The sequence below is a fragment of the Portunus trituberculatus genome, chromosome 29 (genome assembly GCF_017591435.1).
Source record: "Portunus trituberculatus isolate SZX2019 chromosome 29, ASM1759143v1, whole genome shotgun sequence".
Taxonomy (NCBI): Eukaryota; Metazoa; Arthropoda; class Malacostraca; order Decapoda; family Portunidae; genus Portunus; species Portunus trituberculatus.
In genome coordinates, this window is record NC_059283.1 from 11,373,445 (window position 1) to 11,391,163 (window position 17,719).

Sequence of the window (17,719 nt, forward strand, 5' to 3'; positions counted from 1 at the left end):
ATAGTACCACATCCATACTTACACTCGTATTGAGAAACTCCGTCTCCTCTCACTACGACTATTTCCCAAGGCCACAGATACAACTTGCCATGTTTTTAAGACAATTTTTCCTTTTAATAAACTAGAAATCTTGCCAATCTATCTCCAGAATAATGAAAATACCCTTAAAAACGCGAGTGTCTTTATCTGGAGCCTTTGGAAAACAGTGATGGTGAGACAGCAAAGCGTTTCAGGAACCATTTTCATTTACATCATCATCTAATTGACAGTAGAGCTTGTAATTTTTTTTTTTTTTTACGTAGGGAAGAGGGCCAGCCAAGGGCAAAAAATAGAAAGTAATAAAAAGGCCCACTTGAGTGCTGGCTGTCTAAAAAGTGTAAAAAGTGCCAAAACCGTCAGCCAGAATGAAGGATATTATGTTTTACCACTTCTATATTCGCTCAAGAAACAATTTTTTTTCACGAATTTATTATTTCATATCATCTAGGAATCGGCAGTAAAGCTTGCAATTATTCCTCTAGCAATTTAATAGGTAAAAATGAATATCCGAGCTCCAGGGTGAAAGATATGATAAGTCTTGTCACTTCTCTACAATCACTTTATCATTCTCTCGACATTTTTCCCAACACAAAATCGCCAAGTACTATTAACCTCTCCAGTACAATGACACGTTTTCATCTTTATTATATACACGATGTAGGGTGAAAAATATAATTCTTGCCACTTCTCTACCATCATCTTATCATTTTCTTGACATTTTTCCCACCACAAAAAAAAAAAAAAAAAGTGCTGTTAACCTCTCCAGTACCATCACACGTTTTCATACTATTCCGCTTACTATTCGGTGATTCTATACAGCTTCAGAATTTTATGTGAGGATTAGAATAGGAAAGACTCTGGATATCAATATTCTGACCTACATAGACCTTTCCTAATGTAAATAAAATCGTCTAATCATACCCAAAACTCCTGGTAAAATTGTGTCCTAGTACTGAAGGGCTTTAAATGAGCGAAACGAGTCTTACCACACAAGTCTGTATGTTACGTTCATCGCATTTCTAACATTCCCAGTACAAAATCCCCAAACTTTTTATTATGGACGAAACCTCAAGAGTTTTTTGTTATGTAGGGAAGAGGGCCGGCCAAGGAAAAAAAAAAGATTAAAAAAAGGTCCACTTGAGTGCTGGCTCTCTACAAAGAAGAAAAACGTTAACCAAAATTAGGGAGCAAATGCCTCGATACCTCCCTCTTAAAAGAAGACAAGTCGTAGAAAGTCGGATATATTTCTCAACCCGAAGCCTTTATTGTACTGCGCTATGGCAATGTAATTCACCTGATAAGTTTCACCTCACCTCTCCTCGCCCGAACGCTTTGTCAGGCAGAAAATGACGTGTTTTCAATGATACACGCTACAGCCATCCATCTCCACGGCCCATTCTTAGATCCTCCTCCCCTCTCGTTGCTGCCTGTCCATCTTCTCCCTTACGCCGCCCCTACGGATCCCTTTAATGGTGCCCCAGGTGGACGTAAATGTAACAAAGGCACCACCGCAACATTCATGGCCCTACTCCACCCGTCCACCCGTCCCGTCTCCTCCACTCCTGTTCACCTCCTCCCCCACCGTCCATTGTTGCCCTTTTCTCGCCGGCCTCTGAATCTATACTCATGCAAGATGCAAAGCCTGTCCCTTCCCAACCCGGCCTCCCCCTTTCTTCTTCCTCCTCATCATTCCTCCTCCTCTTCTTCTTCCTCTTCCTCCTCCTCTTCCTTCTCAACCATCCCCCACACTGCTGCATAAGAACGCCAAAGCAGTCGAAGTTTGCAAATACTGGTATTATTTAGGTGTGTGTGTGTGTGTGTGTGTGTGTGTGTGTGTGTGTGTGTGTGTGTGTGTGTGTGTGTGTGTGGCCTTCGCTTGGTTACACTTCCATTGGTTTCTTTATCTTTTCATCTTTTCCTTCATTGTCTTCACTTTCTTTCTTCTCCTTTTCCTTCCTCCTTCTACTTATTCTTCTCTCCTCTTCCTCCTCCTCCTCCTCCTCCTCCTCCTCCTCCTCCTCCTCCTCCTCCTCCTCCTCCTCCTCCTCCTCCTCCTTTTCCTCCTCCTCCATTCCCTTCCTCACTGCCCTCAAGCTTCAGCCTCCGCAATAAAAGCAGAGAAAGTTCATTAGAAGCTGTCAGTAACTCGCTCCAGTAAAAGTTATTAAAAAAATTTCCTTCGAGTTCAAGATTGAAAAAGAAAAGAAAAAAAAGGAGATTGGTACCACTGCTGTCCATTTGCGATTTCGTTGTTGTTGTTGTCCTTATCATCTATTATTATTATTATTATTATTATTATTATTATTATTATTATTATTACCGGAGATTATCCTTTCCCATTAGTGGATTAGTGCGACTGACGTGTGTATGTGTGCGGTGCTTTGTGTTGGCCGCGGCGTGTGAGATTGGCGGTTCGTTACATAGATAAGTAGACAGATTACCATTACTATTATTATACAGACACTTAGACAAATTGAAGGGGGGCGGGGTGGAAGGAGTTGAGTTTATTGCCCCAAAATTTACTCAACTCCTTACACCTGTGATTCCATTATTAACATTGTAGAAAGCCATGGCAAGAGTCCTCCATAACAAAGGAAATTAGGATGATACCGCCAGGTGTCAGTGCGGGAAAGGAGACAACTGGATATACAATGGGATAGGATAACCAAGTAAAATATAAGAAGAAATGTAAAATAAGTGATTAGAATTATCGAAACCTTAATTTTTGTTCTATTTTATGAAGCAGAAAGATGCAAAAATATAGAATTAACTGTAAAACTTGTCGTAACCAGATTTATTTTCTTCTTTTTGATGGAGAATTTCAAAAAATCTACAAAGTTAGGAATGAAAATTAACCTGGCATTATTTTTCTATTTCTTATCATTTTATTTATAAGTAGAAAAAAATGATAAAACTTAACACAACCTAACTTCATTTCTATTTTTTTTTTCTATTCCGACTGACTTTTCAAAATATATCAGTAGTGGAGGAAATCAGAGTCTCATGCGGCACACTCTTCTAAAAACCACAAATAACGCAGAGAAACCATGCGAAAAATTGAGGAACAGAGCATGAAACAATTTGAAGCCCCATAGAAGTGCAGAGAGAGAGTACATCGCTTGTTAATTCTGCGCGGATGGTAAATAAATGAATTGTGTTTTGCTTCCATCAGCGATATTTTCAGCCTTTGTCATTTCTCCTTTTTTTTTCCAGTTGCTCTCATATATATTAGTTTTCATTTCTATTTCCTCCTTAGTGTCAATCTTTCTATATCATTACACACACACACACACACACACACACACACACACACACACACACACACACACACACACACACACACACACACACACACACACACACACACACACACACACACTTTTATCATCTCCTTCTAACCTCTTTCTCTTGTTCCCGGTTTGTACTCTCCATAAAAAAGCCAACGTTACTTACGAGTTCTCCTGTTGACTCTCTCTCTCTCTCTCTCTCTCTCCTGTTGACTCTCTCTCTCTCTCTCTCTCTCTCTCATACGGTACTCACATTTACACGTATCATTTTTCGTCGTCCGAGGCAGAGACACTTTCAGGGTAATATGAAGATAAATCACTAACAAAAAACGGGATTCTGTGTTTGTGGTGACTGGCTTACCTTGTGATAGCAGTGTAGTTTTCAAGGTGGCTCGTGTTTTCCACCGCTCTGTTCTCACACCAGGAATATTCTCAAAGTTTCTTCTTTGTATTCGTTGTGTTTTAAATGGTGTGCTTGAAATAAACAGTACAAGACAGATGCATCGCTACACCCTTCCTTTCTTTTCACGTGTAAGTAGTTTTATGCAGACAGGTTCTAGTAAGTGCGTTAAATATAAGTACAGATTCCTCGCTCTTTTCTTTGGGTTCGTTTTAAATGGTGTGCTTGAAATAAACAGTACAGGACAGATTCATAGCTACAACCTTTCTTTCTTTTCATCTGTAAGTGGTTTTAGGCAGACAGGTTCTAGTGAGTGCGTTAAATATAAGTAAGCAGATTCCTCGCTATTTTTCTCTATTCTTTTTCACATAAGAGATATTCCGGCTTAGGAGAAGGAAAGTGATGAAAAAAAAGAAAAGATCTGAAGACGTCGGTCCCTAAAGAAACAGTCGAAAGCCGAGGCCAAAATTACATTGCTGAGTGTCCTGAAACGTAAAGTCTTGAAAACACTGGTGGAAATGCCAATAACTTCCACTACAGTCTGTTTGAAATTAAGATGGTGAAGTTTATTGTTGCTTTTCTCTGTTTATTTCCTCCTTGGTTTCTTTTTTAATATGAGTGCGACCATGACCAAGGGCAAAGTAATAAGAAAGAAAGCCCCGCAGATAAAAAGCAAAACCAAACGTCATTGTGAAGTGTCTTAAAACCTTTCTATCTGTACACGAAGCTCACCATTCCGCACGAGACGACTCAGACAAAACACCACACTCACTATTCACACACAATCCAGTCCTAGTGTCGTGTTTGTGTGGAGGGAATGAGGCGACTAACGACCGAATGAATGAATGTAGATGTGTGTGTGTGTGTGTGTGTGTGTGTGTGTGTGTGTGTGTGTTCTATTGTGTAGGTCGATGTGGATGAACTAAGATGAACTTGTCTTATTGCCCAGTTCCACAGTTTTCGTACATTCCTCAGCCAGTTCTATTCTTTCGGGCGCTTACGAACAAGGGAAGCGTTCTGGTTTGATGGTATACGAAAAGGCTGGAATGGGCACCTCTCTTACCCAAAGCTACCAGTCCAAACGTGACCGTAGAATCTGTTTACTAGTGAATCGGTTTTGCTGGTTAGCTGGTAAACGAAAAAAGAAGACACTATGAAGCTGTTTATACGTTTGAGAGTGCTCTAAACCTTGTAAGTAAACACACAGCTTTATTACTGAACACACCTTAGTAAACGACTTTCACACCTTGTTTACATATCTGCTCCTTCACCACAGACACCTACATGGTTTTCAAGACTCATCACATCCTACCACATACAGAAAAAAGCATCAGTAACCCAAATAATCCAATGAAACCTTTAACTATACAAAAATAATAAAAGGCAGCCTCTATAGTCTGTCTACTCTAAAATGGCTCCTGAATTGAAAACATACTGTAGCTTATTCATAACGTCATGTGAATAATATTTTTTTTCTGTTGATCAACGCACTTATTACAAGAGAGCACACTGTTTTCCTCAAGATCTGACAACCACGCATTCGCCGGAACACCATTCAAACCGAGACACAGTGGCCAATTTAGAGTAGGCAAACTGAAGCAAAGTCTTGTTGATCAATGCACTTTTTACAAGGACAGCTCACGGTTTTCCTCAAGATCTGACAACCACGGGAACACCATTCAAACCGAGACACAGGAGCCAATTTAGAGTAGACCAACTGTAGCAAAGTCTCATAAGGGGTATCCGGCGTGTTGATTTTTGTTCCTCCTTTGTGTTCCTTTGAGCTGGCGACAGATGTATAATTTCTTGGCGGGTTAATTGAGTTCTGTGGAGTGACTTCAATCGGGAGCTTATTCCAATTCGTAATGACATGATTATCAGACGTGTATGAGAGAGAGAGAGAGAGAGAGAGAGAGAGAGAGAGAGAGAGAGAGAGAGAGAGAGAGAGAATGATGGAAAGTGAAGGAAGAGAGACAAAATAAAAAAAAGATTAAGTGAATAAGGGAAGCAAGAGGATAAAGTAAACGATGAGAGAGAGAGAGAGAGAGAGAGAGAGAGAGAGAGAGAGAGAGAGAGAGAGAGAGAGAGAGAGAGAGAGAGAGAGAGAGAGAGAGAGAGAGAGAGAAAGAGAGAATAAATAGAAGGCGAGGGAGAAGGAGAAAGAGAAGAGGGATAGACCGGAGGGTGGGAGAAAGAGCTGGGGAGAGAAAGAGTAGGAAGAGAGTAAATAGGAGAGGAAGAGAATGAAGGAGGGAGAGAGGGAGAGAACAAGGGAGGGGTACACAAAGGAGAGAATTTAGCGCCTGTGCAAAGACAATTGAGAACTTTATACCTACAAACGTTTTGGAGCAGAGAGAGAGAGAGAGAGAGAGAGAGAGAGAGAGAGAGAGAGAGAAAGAGAGAGGAAATGTTTGGTGTGTATCCTGCGTTGTGTTCACGAGTTTCTCTCTGACAGATGTGGCTTAGTTTTTTCGACTCTCTCTCTCTCTCTCTCTCTCTCTCTCTCTCTCTCTCTCTCTCTCTCTCTCTCTCTCCTCCTCCTCCTCCTCCTCCTCCTCCTCCTCCTGTTCCTCTTCCTCCTCCTCCTCTTCCTCCTCTTCCTCCTATTTCCACTTTCTTTCCATTATGTTACTGTCTTAAATTCTCTCCACTTTCTTATCTTCCATCATTATTCGTTCTGATTCACCTCTTCATTCTCCCTCCCTCCCTCCCTCCCTCCTTCTCTCCCTCTCCCTCTTTCTCCTTCTCCAGCGTTATCATTCCTTCTCCTTATCTTTGTATTAATCATAATTCCACTCTATTATCTTGTCACTCTTCTGGGTCGTTTTTCCCACGTGCTCCTTTTTTTTATAATTAAACCTTTCTGCGTCTTCCTCTTTGTTCAGGTAAAAATGCTCCTCAACCACTTAACTTTTACACCGACCCTGCGAATTTTTCATTTTCTCGCTGAAATAAAAGCATATACTCTTTAATTCTCCTCACGTGGACACTTGCGACCTGCTTTTGTTTTTCCTTGGGTCCCTTTCGTGTGCCGGGTGACCTACGTGAAGGTTGGGTCCCGGGAAGGTGTTTTAAGAGTAATTGAATGTCCTGGGATAGTCATTATGGTTCCTTAGGACTAATTAGATGAGAAATGATGTGAAGTAAGAATTGTTTAGGTTAAGTTTGTTTAGGTTAGTGTATTCTAGCTTGTGTTAGGTCAAGTGAGGTTATGTTTCAATAGGTTTGGTGAAGTTAGTTACATGGATAGGGTTAGGTCAATTTTGGTCACGTTATGTTATGTTAGGTTAGGTTAGGTTAGCATAGATGAGATGTTAGATATGAAGTGATGTAAGGTTAGTTTACGTACATAAGATTAGAGTTGGTTAATTTAAGTTGGTTAATAAATAAGATAATGTTGGTTTGCGAATGCTTAGGTTAGGTTAGATTGATTAGGTTATTTGCTCCCTAACTTTGGCTATCGCTTTTCAGCCTTCTAGAGAACCAACACCTAAGTGGACCTTTTTTTTTTAATATTTCTTACCCTTGGCTGGCCTTCTCTCCTATACATAAAAAGAAAAAAATGTAAGGCGGAATAACGTAAAGTGAGGAGACAATAGCTCGTATTCTCAACCACTTTTGTATTTCACCTTCACTATTTCAAAAGACTTTATCTAAATTTACACGATATTTTTAAGGTGTTTTCACGGTTCTAGAGGCAGTGACAAAGTTTCTACATTATTAACAGGAGAAACACTCATGTAAACTCTGCCAGTGATCTCTGTTGCCTTGGAAAACAGTCATAGTGAGAGAGGGAAGCCTTTCTAAATAAGGGTTTGGGTTAAGTTCGGTTAGGTTAGGTAAAGTAATGTAAGAGATAAGATCAGGCTAGAAGAGGTCAGGTTAAGTCACGTTCGATTGGGTTAGGTCATGCTGAAGGTCAGGTCAGGCCAGGTGAGTCTAAAGGGCGCCATGAATTTTAACTAACCTTGTCTTTGATTCTCTTTGTGTGTTCCTTTTCCTCTCTTCCTCTTTCCTCTGTGTTTTCTCTTTGCTCTCGCTTTAGTCAGGAATTTTCTCTTCCATATTTTACTCGTTATCTGTGTGCTCTACGTTCACTTTATACGTCTATTTGTTTGTCTGTCTATCTGTGTACGTCTGTGCCTGTGTTACGTTTTCTATTCCTCTTCATCCATCACAACCACCATCACCACCACCACCACCACCACTACCTCTCACCTGCCCGAAAACTTAGCCAGGCACACACCACCTAAATCGTGTTTGTCTACTTGCAGTCCCCACGGCTGAGCTTCTTGGTGACGGTGACGTGTTCCTGGACAATGGCAGCACCCTGAACCTCACCTGCGTGGTTCACTTCAGCCCCACGCCCCCTGAGTTCATCCTGTGGTACCACCGAGACAAGGTAAGGAGCTCGCTGGCTGCACGGTTCAATAAGGTCATATTCTCAAACGCTTCTGCGGCCCGCCTCGTCTATTGTGAAGTCTCTATTGAAAGTTATTGGTTTTTGAAGAGTGTTTTCTTGAGTCCCAGTGGTTTTAGCAGTGTTTAGTAAAGGTTATTGGTGTTTTCAAGGGCGTTTTCTTGAGTTCTGATCGTTTTCATAGTGTTATTTGTGTTTTCCAGCGTGTTTTAGTGATTCCCGGTGGTTTTGGCAGTGTTTATTGAAGGTCATTGGTACTTTAAAGAATGTTTTCGTGATTCTCGATGGTTTTCATAGCGTTTAGTGGAGGTTATTGGTGTTTTTAAGGGTGCTTTCTTGAGTCCTGGTCGTTTTATCAGTGTTTAGTGGAGGTTATTGGTGTTTTCAAGGCTGTTTTCTTGAATCGTGGTCATTTCATGTGTTAAGTGGGAGTTATTTGTGTTTTCAAGGGTTTTTTTTTTACTCCTGGTGGTTTTTGCAGTGCTTAGTTTGTTAGTGGATGTTATTGGTGCTTTCAAGGGTACTTTATTTTTTATTTCTGGTCATTTTAGCAGTGTTTATTGTGAATTATTAGTGTTTTTAAGAGCCTTTTCATTATCCTCGTTAGTGTGAAGTTTGTAGTGGGAGTTATTAGTGTTCCGAGGATGCTTTCATGATTTTGAGTATTTTTAACAGCGTGCTATGAAAGACCACATGGATGATTATTGGGATTCTCAAGGGTGTTTTCAAAATTATGTATATTTTTATAGGTTCTGTGTCATTAGAAGGTAGATACAATATTCCTATAGGCTTCCAGAACTGTAATTTTGATTGGTTAGGTTCTCATGTTGTTTCGCCAAGAGTTCTGTAGCATCGATATAAACAAATATACTCTAGAGAATCCAATTAATCGCCTGTGTGGACTTTGTGTGCATTTCTCATGGCGGCCAATAGTGTTTGAGAATACGCCCATCAGTCTGGATCGCTGTATGGTTTCTTGATTTCCCTGTGGTATTAACCCCTTCAGTACTGAGACGCTTATATATCTTGAGATTTGTGTACGATTAGACCATTTTATTGACATTAGAAAGGGTCTATGGAGGTAAGAAGATTAATGGCCACAGCCTTCACCATTTTAATTCCCCACATAAGTTTCTGGAGTTGTATAAAACCACCAAATAGTAAGCAGAGTGAATATGAAAACGCGTCATGGTATTGAAGGGGTTAATTGACACTTCCTGGCATTGGTGTTGCTGTCACTCGTTTGTATTGATCGCCAAGGTAAGTTTCTGCATATTCGCTTCTTTTATGTCCTCTTTCACAGGTGAGCCTTGGTTGATAATTCACGGGTCAAAGTCGTGCGTTTGTTCTCATTAATACTTGATTTGCATGAGTGTATGAACGCTTTTTGTCCATGTGAATTAAAGAGAACCCCCCTCGCATGCCTCGGAATGACTTGCAAGGTCCGTCTCCCGCTCCTCTGCCTTATTTATGCGCTTCATTATACCTGCTGCTGCTGCTGCTACTGCTCCTGCTGCTGCCGTGCATACTGAATGCCGAGGGAGCAAGAAAAACCTAAGAACTCACTCCGACCTTTTTATTTCCCCAAGTCTCTTTTTATGTTTCCGAGTATAGGATGTTTTATTACTTATACCATTGTTGTTGCTAGTGTGTGTGTGTGTGTGTGTGTGTGTGTGTGTGTGTGTGTGTGTGTGTGTGTGTGTGTGTGTGTGTGTGTGTGTGTGTGTGTGAATGATACTACTACTATTACTACTACTACTACTAGTACTACTACTACTACTACTACTACTACTACTACTACTACTACTACTACTACTACTACTACTACTACTACTACTACTACTACTACTAAACAATAACAGTACTCAACGATTCATTCACAATTAGAAAGCATCTCGTTCAAGACTCGCAAGCTGATGATGTTGAATAAGAAAATCGTACAATGTCAGACTTGAAATTGCATTGCTTGAATAAAAATCCGAACAGAAACAAGAAAAACCAGAGAGAGAGAGAGAGAGAGAGAGAGAGAGAGAGAGAGAGAGAGAGAGAGCGTGTGGTCAGCAGGCGGACATACCATCGTTGGCATTACACTATTGGAACGAGAAGGAGCGATTTCTCAATTGGTACCCCGATCATTCCGTCACGGCAGCTTGGAGGATGTGGAGCAGATGTGGCCTTGAGCAGGAGGAGGAGGAGGAGGAGGAGGAGGAGGAGGAGGAGGGAAGGAAGGAAACCGTGGTCAGGATGCGGGAGAAACATGAAGAAGGATGGAGAAAAAGGAGTAAGGTCAAGAGAGGTTGTCGAAAAGGGAAAGTAAAGGTGAAGGAAGGAAGGGGAGCCGGTGATTGAAGGTGACGGGGAGGAGAAGTGGAGGAGAAGAATATTCAGAAAGGTAAAGAAGACCTGGGAAGGGAGGACACATGTTAAAAAAAAAAAGGAGAGAGAGTGAGAGACAGAAAGAAAGACAGACGGACAGACAGACAGAATAGGAAGGACGTTTTGTCAAAGAAGATGTCAACAAACTCAGAAAAGACAAAAAGAAGGAACAGAAAAAGAGGAAACCTGAAAAAAAAGGACAGAACAGATAGAAGGACGGAAAGATTAGAAAAAAAGAGCAGTTTTTTGTAGTGAGTAATCAAGGAAGCGACATGAACAGGAAGGAGAAAGACAGAGAAATGATGTTTATGGATATGGAGAATTAAACTAGCGGGAAAGAGCAATAGGAAAGCGATTAAAAGGGTAATAACTGAACGAATAACAGAATTAGTGAGAAGAGGCTGGGAAAACAGAGAAAGGCATAAATAGAAAGAGCTAGAAAAAGAAACACAAAAATAAGTATACCTGGATTTCAAATGACATAAGTGAGAAGGAGCGAGAATAAACAAAAGAGAGAAAACAACAAGTATAGCAAAACGATATAGATAAAAAAAAAAAGATAGGGTGTTTTATGAGAGAACATGAGTAAGTACGCCGAGGAGGGAGGAGAAAACTGAAAAAAAATGAGAATACCGGATTTGCGATGACATGAAAATTGAGAGGCAGTTGGAAGGATAAGGAAAAGGGAGACAGTAACAAGTATAGTGCGAAGAGAAAGGTGAAGAAAAGAGAGGACAGACAGTAACAGGGAATATCGACAGTGACATTGGTGTGATAGATCCGTGACATTTATCTCCTTGAAGTGCGTGACAAGACATTTTGTTCGTTTTGCTTTTGTTAGCATTGACTGACTGCCTGGAAGGTGCGGGAAGAGCCTACCTGCCCTCCACGTGACTAATGAGACAGGTGAGCAGACGAGGCAGCGCTGTGTGAGAAGATTGTGGGTAATATTAAGGTGAAAATATGTAACCCTTTCTCTTCCTACTACTTCCTCCCGCTGCCTCAGTGATTAGAAGTCTGTGTGACAGGACATTTTCATTTGTGTGTTGGGGGTGGTGCGTGGGTGAGTGTGTGTATATGGATGTAGTTGTCTCTGTGTGTACTACTACTACTACTACTACTACTACTACTACTACTACTACTACTACTACTACTACTACTTTTATATTTAAGAGGGGAAACTGGCAAAAGGCAACAAAAAAACAAAGAAGGTCCACTTAATTCTCAGTCTCCTTAAAGGTCCAATAGAGATACCAGAAAAGAGGGATAAATGTCTCGAAATTACTACTACTACTACTACTACTACTACTACTACTACTACTACTACTACTACTACTACTACTACTACTACTACTACTACCACTACTATCTAACATTTTAATTGCAATTGATAAACGTCAGACTAAAGATTTACAAGGAGCTAGTGAAGAAAAAGAAAAAAAATGTCTGAGAAGCTTGAAGGTCGTGTGTGTGTGTGTGTGTGTGTGTGTGTGTGTGTGTGTGTGTGTGTGTGTGTGTGTGTGTGTGTGTGCGTGCGCATGGCTGACGAAGTATTTGAATTATTCCAACATTTATTTATCAATGCACAAAGGAGGAAGCACGTGACTATTAACTTCCATTACATGACAAAACAAATCTAGTGGAATTTAGATACACTGTTGAATAAAATGTGTGGCATTGGAGCAGTTAACACTCTTATTTGAAACACTCAGGTCACACACACACACTCTGCCATAGCGACAACAAATACACATGTTCCAGATGATAAATATTTGATAAAGGAGATTCCAGCTACAAAACATTTCATTACACGTCAGTTTTCTTCATAGTCATTACCTTGTTTGTCTTCTTTACCTGTTCTGCACTCCTTTATAATGCCTGTCTCATTTTCTGGTGTTTTGTGATTTGTTTTTATTGTTCTGTAACTTAGATTAATCATATCTTACCCATTCGTATTTCATTTTATCTTTTCCTGCTTTTATTATCTATTCTACTCGTTGCTTTTCATTCCCAGGTGTTATTTATCCATCACTTTCTACTGTTCTGTCATTCTCAAGTTTTTTCATTCTTCATCATTCATTTTCTCATCATTCCTCACTGTTATTCGTTCAGTTCCTTCCATTTTCTCATCATTCCCAATTATCATTCATTCCTCATTCATTTTTGCATGATTCTACACACTTATTCATTTTCCATCACCTATTCTCTATTATTTCCCACTATGTATGAATTCACACTCATACCTCATAATTCTTCCTCACTATTCATTCAACACTTCTCATTTCTCACTAGCTGTTTCTTGCCTTCCATTTCCCACTGGCTTACTTCACCAACATATTCACATATTCACTCCACTCATCACCATATTCACCATCCACTTGTCACTTCCTCCACCATCTATGCAGCGCCAGTCATTCCACATCACATATTCCTTACGAACCAAACCACTCCACTCACAGACAGTTTACTAATAACTCCACCACCAACAATAGCAGAACTCTCCTTCCTACCTCCTACCTACCATCTTCCCTCCACCTCCCTCCTTCAAAGTCCTCCAGCGCTACGCCACACTCGTCGCTCCATCACAAATGCATGAGAGCAGAAGAAGAACGCGGTGTTACAAATGCAAGCAGTAATAGCATCGCAGAGTACACGGTGCATATGACAAGAGAAATTGCTAAGGACTTGACGAGGGACAATACAAAGAAGACAAAGGAGAAAGAGCAGAGAAAAATAGTATAAGAGTGTAAAGCGGAGTAAATATGTAAGAAATTTGCTCTCGTACCAATGAGAATGAGAGGGAGAGGGAGATAGATAGGAAGCTTTTAGAGGATAAAGGAGAAGGCATAAAAGTGGACAAAAAAGGAATAGGATCGCAATATGACTGAGTGAATACTGATATGGAGACTTTTCTCAGAGGATTTTATTGTCAGGGTTCGAATTTAAATGAAAAATGCAAAAATCTGATAGCATTCCACCTCTTCCTCGCCATCCCGCCTCCTCCTCCTCTCCTATTCCTGCTCCTCCTCTTACTCCTGCACCGGCCGACGCTCCACCTCATTCTATCAAACTCCATGGAATTGCTATGCTCTTTTTACTGCGAGTGAATGTATTAACCTACTATTAATATTTCAAGCAATCCGTGATGTGGTTATCGCAGCGGATCACGAGATGTGCGAGCGAGCGTTCACACACACACACACACACACACACACACACACACACACACACACACACACACACACACACGTTTAATAATTCATTGCTTGCATGTTTGTTTGCCTTTCCATACTTTATTAAACAATATTGCTAGTATAATAGGTATGTGTGTGTGTGTGTGTGTGTGTGTGTGTGTGTGTGTGTGTGTGTGTGTGTGTGTGTGTGTGAGTGCGTGTCCGTGCGAGCTTCCACCGCTCACTGGTACCAAAAATAATACTTACCGTGTATTTTTGAGATTTCACAAAGAGCAGCTCAGAATTGTAATCTTGGACTGTGGGAAAATTTGGTGGTGATATTGATATTTGCACACACACACACACACACACACACACACACACACACACACACACACACACACACACACACACACACACACACACACACACACACACACACACACACAGTCTGCTCTAGCTTCGGTCCCACAGTGCATGGCTGGTGATTGGCAGGCCGGGGAGTGGGGCGGCTAATGAACACATCAGCACCGTGGCAGCGATTATATGGCGGTGTGAAGGGAGTCCTGAAGGGGAAGGGAAGCCTCGAGGGAACCACATTTTATTACTTGCCATTGGATTTTGCGGGGAAAGCTTTCACTGGGTACTTTCTCTTCGCTGGTAACTGTTTTTTCCTCTTTTGTTTGCGAACTCTTTTGTAAACTCTTCTAAATTCTTTTTCCTTTTTTGTAAACCATTTTTTCTTCCTCATATTCTAAACTCTTTAGATTGTAAATTGCCTTTTTTAGTCTTTGATTCTAAAATTTTGTTCTTATTATAGGATGATATTTGTCATTCTTTGATTGTAAACTGTTTTTTGTATTGTAAATTATTTCTTTTCCTTTTTTTTTCATTGCAAACTGCCTATTTATCTTACTTTAAACTATTCTTTTCCTTGAAGTGTAAAATATTTCTCCCATTTATTTTCACTATTCTAATTCCCCATATAAGTTTCTGAAGCTGTATAGAATCAGAATATTAAGCAGAATGAATATGAAAACGTGTCACGGTGCTGAAGGGGTTGAAAGTATCCGTCAAGTGTTTTCCCAAGTAATGATATAGAAAGACTGAGGAAAACAAACACTCGGAACACAAGGAAAGGGAGTGGGTGGTGAGGTAGGAAGACTCGGCAAAAGAGGAACAGCGGAGGAGAGCAGGATTGTCGCGCTGGGATGGAGAGAAGCGAGGAAGGAGGTCAAAGAGGAGAGTCAATTGGTATGAGAAGAAAACATATCTGCCAACTGTGTCTGCTTGGCGAGAGAAAATACTTCAAGAATCAAGTCTTATTGGCAAAATTTTCACAGGCAGACTCGCTTACACTTTCCTCCTCCTCCTCCTCCTCCTCCTCCTCCTCCTCCTCCTCCTCCTCCTCCTCCTCCTCCTCTCCTCCTCCTCCTCCTCCTCCTCCTCCTCCTCCTCCTCCTCCTCCTCCTCCTCCTCCTCCTCCTCCTCCTCCTCCTCCTCCTCCTCCTCCTCCTCCTCCTCCTCCTCCTCCTCCTCCTCCTCCTCCTCCTCCTCCTCCTCCTCCTCCTCCAGCAAGCAAGCCTGTGATTTTTCTTTCATTCTCCTCTCTTCCGAAGTTTGGAAATCTTTAAAGAGAAACGAAGAGAAAGAGACTGAAAAGATACCAACAGTGTCGGAAGTGATGGCTCAAGGAATAAGGAGGAAGAGAAAGAGGAAGAGGCGCACGTAGAAGGAAGAATAAGAAAAGGAGAAGCGAGTAAAACCGGGGATAGTGGCAAACGCAACGGAAATAAATGAGAGAGAGAGAGAGAGAGAGAGAGAGAGAGAGAGAGAGAGAGAGAGAGAGAGAGAGAGAGAGAGAGATACGAGGGAGAGACGAAGATATATAGGGAAAATATTAACGGTTCGGCCAGAGGGAAGGATTACAGAAGGATCCCTGGTGAGATAAAGGTGCGAAGGATGTGGCGGCACGGGATAAGGACGCTCCAGTAAAGTATGGAATAGGGACGCCGCGTTGGAACAGAAAGAAGAAAAATCCTGGAATATACCACCGAGCAGGAAACATAATAGGATCCTAAAGATGCGGCAGGAGAGAAGGATTCGAGTGTCCTTAGTGTTGGGAATATGTAAGAGCGTCAGAAATATGAGAAAAAAAAAATCTGCAGCTTATATTAAAAAGAAACATACATTTGAAAGGTATTTTACTTGAGATGACAGAGTTGCAAAATGTAACAACGAGGTAATCATTACTGTTAGGAATATGTTAGAACGTTACAAATATGTCAAAAGAATAGATGCAGTTTTAGCCAGTTTTCTTATCGTAGGTGCTGTAGAACTAGTAAAAGATAAATGACTGAAGTGATTAGATAAAGATAAACAGATAACTAATTAGATATAAAGTAGGTGAAAGGAAAAGGAGGAAGAAAGACTATGCCTGACTAGTTTCAGAATTGCTTCTTCAGGTGAGTTTTTAAATAAATTGCAAAATACTTGAATTCATAGACGTAACACTGATTTAGGTGACTAATTAGGTGTTATTTACTGTATGAAAGTTGGCCAAGGGCAACATAAAGTGAAAAAAGGCTCATTTAGTTGCCAGTCTCCTTGCAGGTCCAAGAGAGTTAGCAAAAAAAAAAAAAAAAGGAGGGGGATAAATGTCTTAAAACCTCCCTCTTAAATGAGATCAAGTCATAGGAAGTTGGAAATACATAAGTAGGTAGGGAGTTCCAAAGTTTACCAGAGAAAGGTATGAATGATTATTAGTACTAGTTAACTCTTGCCTTAGATAGACGAGATGAATATGTGACAACTTGAGAGAGAAAAGTGTTTGCCAATTTATAGCAAAAAAATATATTTGAAAGGTATTTTATTTGAGAGAAAAAGATTAGCAAAATATGAATATAAGATAAATATATAAATATTCCGAAAAAAGAAGAAAATCTGGAACTTGTGATAAAAAGAAACATTTTATTTGAGATTACAGAGTTGCAAATTGTGAGAACGATCTACAATTACTACGAAATAAGGAAAAAAAAAAAATACCAATAAGTTACAATTAGAAAAACAAAGGACATTTAAGAGATATTCTATTTGAGATGAGGGGAGGAGCAATGTAATGAGAGATAGCAGAAGTGTAATATATTAGTACTTTGCCAGGAACTCAGGTATGAACAGCAAAATACTGAAATTTGTATGAGATAAACGTTTAAATATTGCATCAAGTGGAGGGGAGCATGCAGGTGATTGTAGAGGAGGAGGCGGAGTTTGAGCACCACGGCTTAGTGATAGAAATAAACAGTAACGAATCAGCGGGGTGTGTGCGATGAATACCAGGAAATGACGTGATTGAAGGCGAAGTAAGCAGTGAGAGGCGAATGGCGATGAGTTGAAGATTAAAAAATAAATACGCTGATAGATATTTTCCTGCGGGAGATGTTCTGAAAAATAAGTAAAAATTGAAGGTCTTTTATATTATTTTTGTGTTGTGATTTTGTTGTTCTTATTTATTATTATTTTTTGGGGGAAATTGAGAGTCAACATATAAATACACTGATCAATAACTCACAAATACTTAAAAGTTTTCCCGCTCCAAGTTTTCCGACAATGTAAATTGATGCTCTTTTGTATCATAAGCGTGTTTTTGTTCTTATTATCTTTATTGGTATTTTTTGGAAGAGTTGAGGACGTGTGGGAAGAGTAGTGGCAATATTTAAGTCACCGTGAAAATATTGCAGTAGTTGTTTCAAACTAAAAGTTGTGTGTCAAATCCCGAGGGCCACGTAATAACTATTGAAAAATACATTGCGTTTGTTGCAAATACATTAAAACAAAGATGCATGGAGGCAGCCGAGCCCAGTGTATGTAATCTATATTTCAACACACACACACACACACACACACACACACACACACACACACACACACACACACACACACACACACACACACACACACACACACACACACACACACACACACAGCCCGGTAGCTCAGTGGTTAGAGCGCTGGTTTCACAAGCCAG

At 40.4% G+C, this 17,719-nt stretch overlaps 1 protein-coding gene across 1 annotated transcript in view; it reads left to right on the top strand.

Annotated features, from left to right (window-relative positions):
* LOC123510631 (hemicentin-2-like) overlaps nucleotides 1-17,719 on the top strand; it is a 245,769-nt gene that overhangs the window by 215,045 nt on the left and 13,005 nt on the right. The window contains exon 5 of the mRNA XM_045265926.1: nucleotides 8,001-8,128. Within this exon, the coding sequence (XP_045121861.1) occupies nucleotides 8,001-8,128 (128 nt within the window). The remainder of the gene's footprint in view (nucleotides 1-8,000; nucleotides 8,129-17,719) is intronic.